This window comes from Solanum stenotomum, chromosome 10, assembly GCF_019186545.1.
Source record: "Solanum stenotomum isolate F172 chromosome 10, ASM1918654v1, whole genome shotgun sequence".
NCBI lineage: Eukaryota > Viridiplantae > Streptophyta > Magnoliopsida > Solanales > Solanaceae > Solanum > Solanum stenotomum.
Genome location: NC_064291.1, coordinates 9,902,797 through 9,916,426, shown reverse-complemented (window position 1 = coordinate 9,916,426; position 13,630 = coordinate 9,902,797). Strand labels below are relative to the sequence as shown.

The following is a 13,630-nucleotide window of genomic DNA, read 5'->3' as shown; positions in this document are numbered from 1 at the left end:
TTATATTAATAATATTTTAAATATAATATAATATAACCGAAAATCGAATCGAAATACCGAAAAATATAAAAATATATATCGAATACCAAATCAAAAACCAAAATAATTTGATTTGATTCGATATTTCGATTTTCCGGTATTTATGTCCAGCCCTATTTTAGACTTAAATCTAAGTCTATTGATTTTATGACCTCGCGTTTGAGAAAATCATACTAAAAACAGAATTATTTGACTATTTAAATTATAACGATATCATAAAATGAAACAAATAAATTATTACAGTGATGAAAACTCTTATCTAATGGAGTTACTTCCTTCATTTCAAAATAATTAAATTGATAAGACATTGTTCATATTTCAAATTAATTTAATTGTTCAATCTTCAAGACTACTTTATATTCTTCCATTTTTGCCTTTCATTTGCATTTTCTATGTGATCAATTCAAGAAACTTTAATTGCTTTGAATTTATTTTTTTTATGTGATGAGTTCAAGACATTTTTGAATTATTTAGTATTGAAGTAATGTTTAATTTATGTCTTAAATCTTCTTTTTTTAAAGAATGTGAAATGCCTCAATAATTCAATTATTTAAAAATGGAGAGAATGTATTTTTCAAATAATTAAAGAGTTCTCTAAATTTTAAAGAAAAAAATAAAGAGTTTTTGAGCTTTACGAAAAGAAAAAGAGTACTTAAACTTCAAACTAGTAGTGCACATAAAGGGCGTGTTTTCTAGATGGAAAAATATATTCTTTATTCCAAGGTCAATCAAAAGATTTTAGAAATATACTTCTTTCCAATATTTTTACTTGTTCACTTTTAATTTTGCATCCCCGTTAAGAATAATAATTAATATAAATATTTTATTATAATATCTATATTAATTGATATTTCATCTTAGTCATTAAAAAATAATTAGAAAAAATATTGAAGGTAAAACATGAAAGAAAATAAACTTTTTTTTTATACCAAAAGTGACATGTAAAAGTAAGAATATATATTTTTAATATAATAAACAGATAAAAGTAAACGGAAAAATATTTCTTTTTCGAAAAATAAGTTACGCAATAGTTAAGAAAAATAAGTTTCACAGTAGGGTTTCAAGTTTTTTATTTTTGGGTTTTCCACCCGTGGCGGAGCCACCTTATGCTTAAAATAATATTATTTATATATGTTTAAAATAATTTTTTAAGTATATATAGTAGATGTCGAACCCCTTCGAGTACTTCGTGTGTCTATCTTTTCAGATTTTAAACTCCCTTATTAAAAATCCAAGCTCCGCCACTATTTTCCACCCATGTCGAAGCCCACATTAAATCTCCTTCTTACCCTCAATACCCCCAACCTCTAAAAATATTGTATTATTATTATTTAGCTAACATTAAAATAAATACACTAGTTCTTGAAAAAAATCAAAATTTCACTTCATATTACAAGGGCATTTTCGTAAAAATACTCACTTAGTCCCTATAAAAGCGCATCAATTCTTATGCTCCTCTTCACAAAAACGAGTACCCTTTGTCATACTCATTTCCACTTTTGACACACAGAAAAAGGAATCCAATTACCTCTTCTCCCTTTTGTTTTCCATCTCCTTCAACGAAAATGTCATCTCAATTATCAGAAAATCACCGTGAAAATGCAGAGATTTTCACCGACCCAACGATCTGCAAACAGAAATCTCTACAACTTCTAGAGCAAATCAATATGCCAAAAGGGCTTCTCCCATTGGATGATCTAATAGAAATAGGGCACAATAAACAAACCGGATTCGTATGGCTGAAACAGAAGAAGGCAAAAGAAAATCGGTTTAAGAAAATCGGAAAACTTGTCTGGTACGATACTGAGGTCACCGGATTCCTTGAAAATCGTCGGATGAAGAAACTCACCGGCGTTAAAAGTAAGGAACTGTTGATCTGGATAACAATTTCTGATATTTCTATTCACGACTCTGATTTACAGAAAATTACGTTTGCTACCCCTTCTGGAATTTCTAAGGCTTTTCCGGTGTCTGCGTTCGAAGAATAAGGGGATGATATTGGTTTTACTATTTTTATTTTAATAATTATAATTTAACTACCTTTTACTTCTTGTTTTTCTTTATTTATTATAATAATATTATTTTCTTTTTAAAGTTGTGTAATAGAAAATAGAAAAGAAATGTGAAAGTGAAACTATTTTCTCTCTTCTTTTGGTGGTCAAAAATTCATCTACTCTTTTCGTCCTAATTTTGTGGCAGTTTTCATTAATCAAAAATTCTGAAATTAATGAAAAGAAGAATCTACTTTAATTTCTTATAAGTTGCAATTCTTCATTTGTCAATATATTAAATTTATATAATTGAGAGTGATGAAATAATTCATTTTACTTCATATTAACTTAGCATATTTCTTTAAAAAAATATTTATTAGTTATTTATTATATTAAATTGATTTTATTAATAATGCTTAAAAATTGAATTTAGTGTTAAACAAAAATAATAAATTTTTCTTGATTTTACTAAAATAGACGAATAAAAAAATTTGGCTGGAAAATGAAATTAAAAAAATCAAGACTATTGTTTCAAATTAAACAAAAGCAACTAATCTCCTAAACTAAGCAAAGAAATTCAATGTCTATGCATACCTAATATACGTGCAGACACTCAAGTACGAAAAAGACCATCTCTTTGTGCACTTAGTTACCTAATACATAATTATGATACTTAATTTAGTTTTAGCGGGCAATTATCATCTTTAATTTTTTTAAGGGGCCGTTTGGTAGATTATATAAAAATAATGTTAAATAGAGTGTATTAATAATGTTTGCATTAACAATGCATGTATTAGTTATGCTTGCATTAATTATACATAAATTATTTTTATGCATTATTTGGTTTAATGCATTAAAAATAGGATGCATTGTATTAAAAAACTATTTACAAAGATACCCTTCACTATTATGATGGAAAGATATAAAAAAAAGAAAAAAAAGGCATTGAGGGGCAATTGGGTATTTAATTGAGTTAAATGCATGCATTAACATCATTGCATTGCTAATACCTAGAAATTCATGGTATTAGCAATACACACTTTATTTTAATACACAATAGTGTATACATAGGTTGGAACAGAGTATCAAACAAGGTACTAGTAATACACAATGCCAATGCATGCATTATTTTTTTTAATATACTCTACCCAATGACCTCTTAATAAGTAGGTACTTTAGCTATTTAAAATATGAATAAATAAACACTCAAATCTTATGTGATAAAATGTGTGAAATACACACAAGTCACATGTATCAGAGATAAAATTTGAATGTTTATTTGTTCAAGTTTTAAATAGTTAAAGTCTCTATTTGTATTGACAAAGTTAAAAATCATAATTTATCATTTGTCAATTAAAACCAAATTAAGAATCATATTCATATATATATATATATATATATATATATATATCATTTATTGCAAAGAAACAATTTATTCAAGTTGTGTATATGAATTAGCGAAAGGGATGATCAAGTATGGAAATAAAATTTATTCACTCAAGCATCTACAAAATCATTGATAAGGTAGACTACTGACATAACCCAAAACCGGATGTGATGGCACGTGCCCAAACCCCACCGGACACGTCAGCCTAACACCCAAAAATCCGACGATACAGAATTAATAAAACAAGAAATAGATAGAAAGATAAGCGGAAGTCTTTAAATAAACTCAACATAACCGTAGAATTGGTTGTCACATGTACAAACCTCTAATACAGAATCTGAATAAAATATACAAGTCTCATAGTAAAGTTCTAGAATAGAACAGAACAGTAAATATAGATAACTTGAGGGCACGTCTGGAATGAACCGCTACCTGTCAAGTAAGTCTGGAAGCTCTAATCTGAAAATGAGTAATAAGCCGGATCTGATAGAGCTGTCAACCTACACAACTGTGTAGAAGCAAGGGTGAGTACCAAAAGCAACAGGTACTCGCAAGTAACACTAAACTAAGCTAAACTAGCAGCTACAAACAACTCCTTTCAATCCCAACCGAACCACCGAAACTTCATTCTAACAGCGAACCAACAACCTATACTACACAATTCATAATCAACAGATATATCCAACAGTGTCTCAACATCAACCTCATTCCTCATATAAGAGCAAATAGATCATATATCACATAAAGAGGGGCAAGTAGGTAAAATCCACACACCACAGACAAAGATGAAGTCAAATGCGATGCAAATGCAATAATGATGTCATGTAGTCGTGATGCATGTCTATCCTAAGATACACATCTGTTGACGTAATCAGACCGCGCTGAATACTCAAATTAGAATCCATGGGGGCCACACATGGACCATGTATCACTGCCGGAACCAGATCCTATCGGCATCCAAATCACTAACCGAAGCTAGTCCATCTCATATATCTCTAGCCGGAGCTAGTCTCAACTGTGTCTCATATCCATCCATCCTCATATCAATGTCTCAGAACTCATGCAACAGATAGTTCACACATGAGATAAATAATGAATATGCACATGTCATCAATCACAATCATATCACGATCACATCATAGTATTACACATCATCTGTCTCAATCATAGCCTACTCATGCTCTTCTATCCCCTCAATATCAGTTATCACATAACTTATTCAACAAATTCAAGTCACATATAACACATTTAGCTTGTTTTATTCCCCATCTTTCATTTACAACAATTTCAATTAACAAGTAAAACCCATCCTCAATTCCCATTACTCCCCAACACAATTAGGAAAGTAGTCATGCGTAGTCTAAGAGTTTAACAAAGTTTAGAAGTCTCTTGCCTTAAAACACTTCAACTAGTAACTCAAATCTGAGTTTTACCCTTCCGAGCACGCTCCAAATCACCACAATCTATTCATAAATGGAATCCCACAATCAATATGAATCTAACAACACCAATATCGTGAAATTTGGAGAAAAAGGGTAAAATGGTCAAAATCTCGTTCCAGAAAAATATTCTCGAAATCTGGAAATTTTTAGTGAAAAATGTTTCCCAAGAAATTTAGAATCCAATAGTAGAAACCGTTTCGAAAAAGGAGTTGAAATGAGTTCACAAACTCAATTTTTCTATTAAATTCGGATTAGGCAAAACCCCCCAAATTTTACACTTGAAATCTCAAATTTTGATGTTAAAATCCATAAATAATCGATGGAAATCAAAGATATAAGTTGGAAATAACTTACCCAATGAATTCCTTGCGAAAAACCACTTGAAATCGCCTATTTTCGAGCTCTCAAAGTCTAAAAATGGAGAAATGGGTATTTTCAAGTTGTGGGAAAATAGCTACTGATTTTGACTTTAAAAAAAGACTGTTGTTGCAGCTAAAACGCAGCAGCTGAAACACAACAATAACACCAAAGTTTAAGTCCCCGTTGGACCCTCGGGATTCGTTCGGAATCTCGTGCACACAAACTAAATATGTACCCTCACTAAATTCGACGTTCCGAACTCAATGGAACCGTCGAAATTTGAATTTGAGGACTCCTTGACCCGAAATTCAATAAGATGCCAAGAAACTAGTTTAACGCCAAAAAAAATTCGAAACTCAAACGGAGTGTCTAAAAATTCAACCAAGGCTCATTCTAAACTTAGAATCGCCTCCCGAAACCAACGGTACTCTCGGAATTTCAATCTGAGCCTCGGAACCTCACTACAAAAAAATACTCAATTTATGAGGGTTATTTTGTCAATTTGAGGCAGTTTTTGACCCTCACAATAAGAATTGCAGCGGTTTTTAAAAATGCTTCAATTACCTTTGCCACGAGCATATTTGTGGTGGTTTTAAGAAACCTCCATGACGACCGCCACAAAATCACTTTTTAATTTGTGGAGGTTTTTTTAAATCAATTTGTGACAGTTTATAACCTCCACCATATTCTTTTAATATTTTTAAAAATATATGTTTGCATGGATTTAAAATTGCCACGAAATGATATGAATATTCACAAAATCTAATTTGTGGAGGTTTGTGACCGCCACAAATTGTTATATTTCTATAAAAATAAAATTACATCAAGCCTTTGTAATAATTCATATAAATACTTTCTAAATATTTGATGTAAATCATATTACATTTTACAAATCAGTAATAAAAACTCATGTATAGCAACTTGAGTGTTACAACTTAAAATCTAAAATAGTTCCATATCAAATAATTATTAAAAAGAAGTACTATGCAGTTATTTGGTAACTTGAATTGGTGCCATTACTTTTTTTTTTTCAAGGTGAAGCAAACTCGATCTTCATCATCACTTCATCACTAGGTTGAAAGCTTGAAACCATAAATAATTTATACGTAATTAGATAAACAAATATTGATATATATATCCTTGTACACCTTGATACAAGAAGAAAAATCGAAATTTAATTCATTTAAAACATAAATTCATATGAACCATTGACTTTAATAAGCTATTAGTGAGGTCGTACTCATCAATTTAAAGAGAATGTAAATATTTTTAAGCTCTCACCCAAAAAGAAGTAACATGATGTGGTTTATTTCTATCATACCTTGCTACCCATTTAAGTATGTTGTATGAAACAGTTATATTTTCTCCTCCCTTAAGGCATTCTTAGATGAGATAAAACTAATATGATAGTTGTCAATAAGAATCAAATAGATTCAAGATTTAATAAAACGCTAGTCGTCGTTCATAGTTACATAAAAATAAAACTGAGGCTTATCTTCAATCAATTGAAGGTCATGTATAATTGTCTTTATGGTGCGTTGAAAACTCAAGAAAAATATCCTGAAATATATAAAAGTATAGCTACATTAAGTTTAACAACTTACAAAGTACATATTTATTTTCAAATTAAAAAAATATATATATAAATCTCAAATTTTAGTGTGAATTCTGAAATTCAAGTGACAGAAAATTACCTTTATATTCACAAAAATATTATGATCAAATCCGCATGTTGTACACACTTATTGCTCTGAGAATCACTTCATAAAACCTACAAAGAAGAAGTCAATTAAAAAAAATTACACATGCACACACAAAATTCTGATTGAACAAAAGAACAAAATAATTTAAAAAAAAAAGAAAAGGGAGAGAGCATTTTAAGAGTTACCGAATTGTGGAAGTGGGGAAGTGGGATAGAGATTTGGGAGTTTATTTTGTAGTGGGAAGGGAGAATTTGTATTTGTTTTGGTTTCAAATTTTTTTGGGAGGGAATTTTAGTCCTTAGAAATTTTTTATTTTGTGGGAAAAAAAGGTATGCCTTTTAGGATTTTGGTTAGACTAATTAGGTTAAAAGTTTCCTTATAGCTACTAATAACTAATAATTAGTAATTAAAATATTTTATCTTGAAAATCAAATATTATAAGAGCTTAAATAAAATTAAATGCGCACACACATAAATATAATAAATATAACAATTGATAAGACATCTATATTTTATTTTAAAATTCGTAAATTTATTAGAGAAATAAAAACTAGAAGTAGAATTCAAATTATATTTAACTCATTAACGTAAAATGATCTAGCACAAATCAGACTTAGTAATGTGTGTTTGGCCATAAAAATTAAATTAGTGCAATTAATAGGTAGTAATTACATAGTTTAGTAATTGCACAATATAGTTATTACAAGTATTTATTTTTTATCAGATATAATTGTAATTGTTTTGTTATATTGCACAAGTATAATTACACATTTAGGCTAAATTTTCAAAATAAATTTTGTTGTCAAAATTTAATATAAAGTAGCAATATATAAAAATAAAACACTAAAAAGAAGTTGAATAGACAAAGTAGAAAAGAATATTTTGATAATACGTTAATGATATATATAAAGTATAGAAAGAGAACGATGTATATCTGTGTCATTGTGTATACGTATATTGTGTTAGTTAAATTTTATTACTATTTGTCATAAATCATAAAATATGAATATTTAATAATACATCAAAAATAAAAGATATATAAAAGGGATATATTTTCTAAAATATTACAAATTTATGGGAGTTAATAATCGCCACGAATTATGAAATTGTGGTGATTTTCAAACCTGTTCAATATAATTGTCACAAAAAGATTTATTTAGTAGGGGTTAAAACAAACGTCACAAAATAAAGTAATAGAAGAGGTTTTTAAAACTTCCACAAATAAACTGCTACAAATTGAGCATTTTTTTGTAGTGCCTCATATGTTGACCAAAGTCAACCCTTTATCAAAATTTCACAGTTTTAGCAACTTAGGACCTCAATTCTTCGTTTCAACTCCAAATTCAACTCCGTAACTTCACACAGACCCGTTTCGACATTCTAAAACTGCCGGAATCGACGGAAATCCGATCCGAGTCTCAAAACTCCAAATGACTCGAAAAAGCACTTTTTAACCAACTTTAACTCATAAAAACTCAACTTCTCAAATACTCAACTTTTTACCAACTTTTCCTCAAACCAACTTTACAACCACAAAACATGGGACTCGGGGCAACTACCGAAAGGGCAAAATAGTCATTTCCACGAAAAAATTACCAAAATGACCTTTCGGGTCATTACAACTACATAAAATATTGACTCAAATTTGCACCCAAACGAAATAATCAAAAAGTAAGAAAGGGAGAATGCTCAAAGTTGTTAGAAACATTCTGCATTTACAGACATTACTAATAATGTGTCAACATATTTGGACTATCATTCAAATTCTAGTAATGTGTCAACATCTCGACTATCCGTGCACACACCAAAAATAATCAGCACAAGTTCTTGTTAAGTCTATCAACTTCTTATTTGCGCAAACTGCATATTTATACTCCAGTTCATCTCTGCCTTGTATGGACCTATTTTATTAGCGCTATTAAACAAGTGTATAGGCTTCTTTTACACGTGTCTGCAATTCTCAATTGGTGGAATAGCAAATCATGCTAAGCCTTATTTCACACTCTCTTTTAGGTTGAAAATGAAAATGGTGTTTGTGAGTTTTCACTCTTCTCTTTTTCTTCACGTTAACAATGTTTGACCTGTAATCACTAACCATATTATCTATCCAAAAATACCTCTTGCATCTTCTTCTTCCATTTGTTTATGCTTAAGTTAATCATATTCTCTCGTGAGATCGACATGTTACTGTTAGATTTGGTTTTAAGTTTTTACTTTTTGAATTTAGGTCTCGTTTAGTCTATTTTTCAATCGATTGGCTTAATTTTTATTTCAATTTTGCTGATTTATTTGGTACTTGGATTGAAGTCGTGTTGCATGCATTGAGTTTATATTTCATTAGTTGTTTTTATGTGTTGCTGATTTTTTGGCTCTCCTTGTCCTCTTCGTTTTTCTCAATTTACGAATTTTTATTTTAAAATTATTTTTTCCCTATTCTTGATATTTGAAATCTAGTGAGTTTTTCTTCTTCAATTTATTAATTGTAGGTGTGTGCATTTGCATTTACTTTGGGTAGAAAGGAAAGAAACTGCAAAGATGAGGTATAGGAAGGAGTATATGAGACTTCATACCTAAAAAAATTGTCCATTTTTTTGGTGAAATGTTTATACTGCAGATACACCTAGCTTAATTCTATAGTAAAAGTGTATTGATATAAAAGTATATTTACTGTGTTTGGCGAATAAATTATTGATTATTTTCTAATAAATATTGTTCTTTTCTTTTTATTCATGTTGAATATTAGTTATTTGATCACATTTTCTCTTTTATTTTTAATTTTCTATTGATATTAGTGTAGTTCATTTTTGTGTGTTCATATGAAGTGGATCTATTTTTTGGTAAGAAAGCCTTAAATTTGATCATAGTTAACAATACTATCATGAGATTATAAGTTTCTATTATGTTGACGATGATTGCTTCAGTCAATATGTTTGGACTCCCAAATTTTTCTTTGGGCTAGGTGCTTAGTATGGTTCTTATTTGCTGCACACCAAGGCGCTTAACAGATTTTATTAAGAAGTCACTATATGAATTGCTTATATATATTTGATGTTTTAGGCTTTTCGTGTTATTTATGAAGTACTTAATGGACTTAATATATATGAAAGAAAAAATGACTCTTTATTTTTACACTTAGTGGTTTACGAATATNTTTAACAGAGTTTATTAAGAAGTCACTATATGAATTGCTTATATATATTTGATGTTTTAGGCTTTTCATGTTATTTATGAAGTACTTAAAGGACTTAATATATATGAAAGAAAAAATGACTCTTTATTTATACAATTAGTGGTTTACGAATATAGCTCACTGTAGCAAAGAGGATAAATAATTTTGTGTTCTCCTAAAAGATGGACTCAATCTTTTATTCATCAAAAATCGGTGGTAAAAGATGCATCTTTGGATCCAACATGATCAATGTAGAATAAAAAAAATCACACATATATGACTTCCTATCTTTAAATGGAGATTCTATATTACATTTACAATAGGCCTAAAAGCCACACTCCGGGTAATACTAGGGGGATCACTGATTCTCTTTTATCTCTTATAACTTTAATTATTTAAGGTGGATGCACAACAAGAATATGAAATCAAAAGCTTTTTGTCGGTCGATATATTTAGATATTCAAAACACTTTTAAACTTTGTGGTTTATGATGTATTTTATTTTTTCACTGATGTTTATAATTAAAACATTTCTGACTTTGAGCTATATCAACCAGACATTTAATTTTACTCCTATCTTGCATTGCACGTCTCTTTTACTTGGTTCTCCTAAGTTAATATAAGCTTTCATAAAGAATAATGGTTGATTTAGTTCTCTTCCTCAAGTTAAATATATGCTGAGTTAGGAGGATTAGATATCATCAATCTCATGTAAATGATATGTGGAAATTGGTTACACCTGCTATTTTTTCGGCATATATTAGGTGTTCCTCTTTGCGTCTTTGGTATGTTTATATGTTTGATGAGAAAGAATGAATATTGTGTTGTAGGGTTGTAAAGTGATTGCATTACCAATACTATGCAAAATAAAGATTTCTTATGAATGCATCGTTGATAAAAAAAAAAAAACACACCCACCCCCTCACATAATGACAAGAGTTCATATAAGGATACTAAAAATTTTTATTCACTTTTCACTTAATGTCTTTTTCCTCCTTTGAAACACTTCTCTGGTGTCTTCTGAATTTTGAACGAATGTTAATTTTTGCTATGGTTCATCCTCCTTTTTTGTGTGCTAGCATATAGTGTTTTGCTTACTTCACTAATGTATGAAAAATTAAAAAAGAATGATTATCATTGCTGAATTTATCAAAAGTGGTGGAAGACATTACATGTGAGTCACTACCTATTTTAGTAAACCATTAGTCCATACAATTCCCCTACTTATGGTACTTGTAGGCAAGAAATCCGTATAAGGAATGAAGGAACGGAAAATCCCCTTCAATACTGAGGAAATTGTCCGTATGCTTTGAGCACTTGGTGGTTTCGGTAATGATATTCATATTTATGTGGCATCCGGAGAAATTTATGGAGGAGAAGAGACATTGGCTCCTCTCAACGCTCTATTTCCAAATTTTATTTCAAAAAAAAACAATCGACGACAAGGAGGAATTGACACCATTCTCTTCCTTTTCTTCTCGGATGATTGCGTTAGATTTCATGATTTCTGATGAGAGCAATGTTTTTTTATCCAATAACAATGATATAATATTGAAAGAATGCTCATCACTAGAAGAAGGTAAGCTACTTGATGTTTTTGACTTGAATCAGTTAGCTGACTTCACAGAAAAGTTTAAACAATTTTTCATCTTATAAAATATTTTTGACGAAATGATGCTTCTGCAAATGTCATAATCTTTACTCAAATACCATGTAACTTTATTTGTTAGTTTGTACCCTAGAAAAGGGTAAAGTTTTTAAAATCTTTTCCGTGTTTCAGGAGATGTTTTGATCACAAATTAACTATCTGCTCAAATGCGAAGAAGCTTAACAGTTTGCTCCTTCATTGAAATAACATGACATGGGAAGAGTTCGCCTCACAAATTCAAACGTCTCAAATAGGTATCATGGGAGAGCCAATGGAGGTAAATCTAGACATGAGATAGTTTCATGAAAACCCAACAACATGCATTCGTGCAGATTCTGAAATAGATACTGGTGCTGCTACTATTAATGCTAGGAGAGATATGAGTGAATAACTGATGGCCAGGTAGGTGAAGAAGAGCAAGAATGGTATTATACAGAATATACATAGAATGAAGGGACTAGGGGTGTACAAAAATAACAGTCTCCAAAATTTTTGGAACCCTAGTTTATTCGCCATTGATTGACGTTTTCTGGTGGCGTTGCCACCATGGCTAGCGGCCAGCCTCCCGGAGAGGGGGGGCCTGTGACGGCAATATCGTATGCGAACGTTGTTTGCCCTACAGTTTCAGTTGAGACAGCTGTGTCTACAAAACCCATTACATTTTTACATGGTGAGCCGATCGTGATCTGGGAGCAAAAAGAGGTGGACAATATGATCATTCGAGAAAATCTCCAGTACGCTGTTATTGGAAAATTCTCTTATGGTTGGCCGGATATTCATGATCTTAGGAAAATCATCCCCACACAATGTGAATTAAAAGGGGAGTGTTCTATTGGTTTATTGAGTAATCGCCATATTCTAATCAGAGCATCGTTAATGGAGGACTATGTGCATCTCTTGTCGAAACTAGTGTTCTACATTAATCAATTTAATTGGTCTTATCCCATGAGGACTTTTAAGTGGGAACCAATGTTCAATCCATCAGCAGAAACAACAACGGCAGTGACTTGGATCTCGTTTCCATCTCTTCCTTCGAACTTTTTCTGTGAGGAGGCTTTGTTTTCTCTGGCTAGTGCAGTAGGAAAGCCACTACAGGTTGACTTGGCGACAAGAAACAAGACTAGGCCTAGCTGTGCTAGGGTAAAGGTGGAGGTTAATCTGTTGGATGAATTTCCTAAACGTATTAAAATTGGTATAAGAAAGGAGAATGGGGAAGTGCAAGAGAAGTGGATTCCCATAAGGTATGATTATTTGCCAAAATATTGCATGACTTGTTCAATACAAGGACATGATGAGGATCAATGCTACGTGAAGCATCCTGCTTTGTTCAAAAAGAAGTCCAAGAATAACACTGACAATGATAAGGAGAAGGAGATGGTGAATTCAAAGGATAATAAAGGGGACACTGTTGACACCCAATTTTGACCGACCTCTGACCCTTTTTGAAATGCTATTCGATTAAATACGTGTTTTTAAGAATATATTTCGAGTTTCAAATTTTAATTGATTTTGGCTAAAAATTGTACATTTTAGTATGTGTGCTTTATAAAATTACCATAAATATTATTAAGATATTTCTAAAATTATTAGTAAAACTCAAAGAAGTTATTTTATTCAAATGTTTTAAAATTTAAGTGATTTCAATTATATAAAAATATTATAATATTTGTAGTATTATAATTGAATAGCATTTTTTAAAACTTCTTCTTAATTATTTATTTCTTAGCCTATTCTATTCTAATCTAGCCATCCCAATTCAAATTCTCATTCCAATTATAGCCACCCTTTCATGTCAATTCTAGCCAATCCCATTTCAATTTTAGCCTTTCTTATTCCAAATTCAGATTTTCAGCTTTTAATCCTAACCATCCATCCTTAAATTAAAACCTAGA

General features: G+C 30.5%; 2 protein-coding genes across 2 annotated transcripts; both read left to right on the top strand.

Moving 5' to 3' along the window:
• Positions 1 to 1,521: 1,521 nt before the first annotated feature.
• LOC125842432 (uncharacterized) lies at positions 1,522 to 2,154 on the top strand. The gene has a single exon (XM_049521727.1). The coding sequence runs from the start codon at positions 1,605 to 1,607 to the stop codon at positions 2,025 to 2,027; it is 423 nt and encodes a 140-aa protein (XP_049377684.1). The 5' UTR covers positions 1,522 to 1,604; the 3' UTR covers positions 2,028 to 2,154.
• A 10,130-nt stretch (positions 2,155 to 12,284) lies between these two features.
• LOC125842724 (uncharacterized) lies at positions 12,285 to 13,163 on the top strand. Its single transcript, XM_049522052.1, has one exon. The coding sequence runs from the start codon at positions 12,285 to 12,287 to the stop codon at positions 13,161 to 13,163; it is 879 nt and encodes a 292-aa protein (XP_049378009.1).
• Positions 13,164 to 13,630: the final 467 nt, after the last annotated feature.